Raw genomic sequence first — 1,255 nt, forward strand, 5'->3', positions numbered from 1 at the left:
AGGTGGGAGGGTGAGGGGAGCGCTTGCACTTACCCTGCTGATCTGGATGCTGTTCAGTTGCTGCTGCCAGTGTAGAATGGTCTCCATCCGATACACCCACATGTTAATGTTGCCCACCAGCACAGACTTGCCGACTCTCTGCACCAGTGTGCACAAGGATGTGTAGAGGGCTTGGAGAAGTTCCCGTATGAGTCTTATGTTTTGCTGGTCTTCAAGAACTTGAGTGGGGATGGGTGGGGGTGGGGGGTGAAGAAAATCAAAGTTAAGTCATCGAAGCCAGGCATGTTACAAGTGGGCTTTTCTTCTTCATTGTGGGCTCCTGTTACTGGGCACTGCCTCTGCCTTTCTTTCTCACCAGTGTTAATTCTATCCTCGGCTAGCGGGTAGAGTTTCTGTCATCTGGGTCCCTCTTTGTTCCCTTCTCCTGGGTTTCTAAAGAACTCTTTTTCTGTTTCGATTGCTCCACCAGTGCCAAGTGTCCACCTGATCAGAAAGCAGTGTTTTTATGTTCAGCAGATAGCATCATCCTTTTAGATGAGGAGAAGACTGCATTTTGGGGCTTCAGATGGTTGGGTTTGAGCCCTGTCTGTCACTTCTCTAGACAAGCCTCACTTCCCCATGTGTGAAATGACTTAGCTGACCCAGAGGTCTTAAGGTCCCCTCTAGTTCAAACAGTCTATGCCTGGATTCTGCTTCGCACACAGCTCCATTTCCTAGGAATATAGAAACTCCACCATGCAGGGCAGGGTTCCTGACCTTGTTGAGAAGCCAGTCAAACTTGAAGCAGGGCAAACATATGACCCTAAAGAAATGACCAGGGGCAGTGTTCTTGGTCTTTGCCAAGGGCCTGGATGGCACCTCTTTTCTGGGCTGGAAGCAGGTACTCCTGAGTTCGGCTGCCATTACTCACTTCCAGAGGCGTCTACTCCTTTAAGCCCAGTGGCATGCTACGTGATGAGAAAGCCCACCTGCCTAGTCCCACGCCCAGGAAAAGGGCTGAGGTGCTCACCTTTCAGTACCACTTTTTCCAAAATGTTCATGAAGTTCTTTTGGGCGATGCCACTCAGGGACGTGAGCTGTGACTTTGCTATCAGCTCCAACAGCTGTGGATAAAAATAGAAGTCGCCAGGCTTAGAATACAGAGATTTTTTTTTTTTTTAAATTCTAATCTTCACTTTTGAGTCACATGACATGAAGATACAGACAGATGGGGGTGGGGAGGAGAGAGAGAGAGAGAGAGAGAGAGAGAGAGAGA

At 48.8% G+C, this 1,255-nt stretch overlaps 1 protein-coding gene across 1 annotated transcript in view; it reads right to left on the bottom strand.

The window, feature by feature from the left end:
* Fbxo32 (F-box protein 32) overlaps positions 1-1,255 on the bottom strand; it is a 32,807-nt gene that overhangs the window by 10,699 nt on the left and 20,853 nt on the right. The window contains exons 5-6 of the mRNA XM_021216813.1: positions 1,010-1,103; positions 34-218 (exon numbers count right to left, since the gene is read on the bottom strand). Coding sequence (XP_021072472.1) covers positions 34-218; positions 1,010-1,103 — 279 coding nt within the window. The remainder of the gene's footprint in view (positions 1-33; positions 219-1,009; positions 1,104-1,255) is intronic.

Source organism: Mus pahari, chromosome 17, assembly GCF_900095145.1.
Source record: "Mus pahari chromosome 17, PAHARI_EIJ_v1.1, whole genome shotgun sequence".
Lineage (NCBI taxonomy): Eukaryota > Metazoa > Chordata > Mammalia > Rodentia > Muridae > Mus > Mus pahari.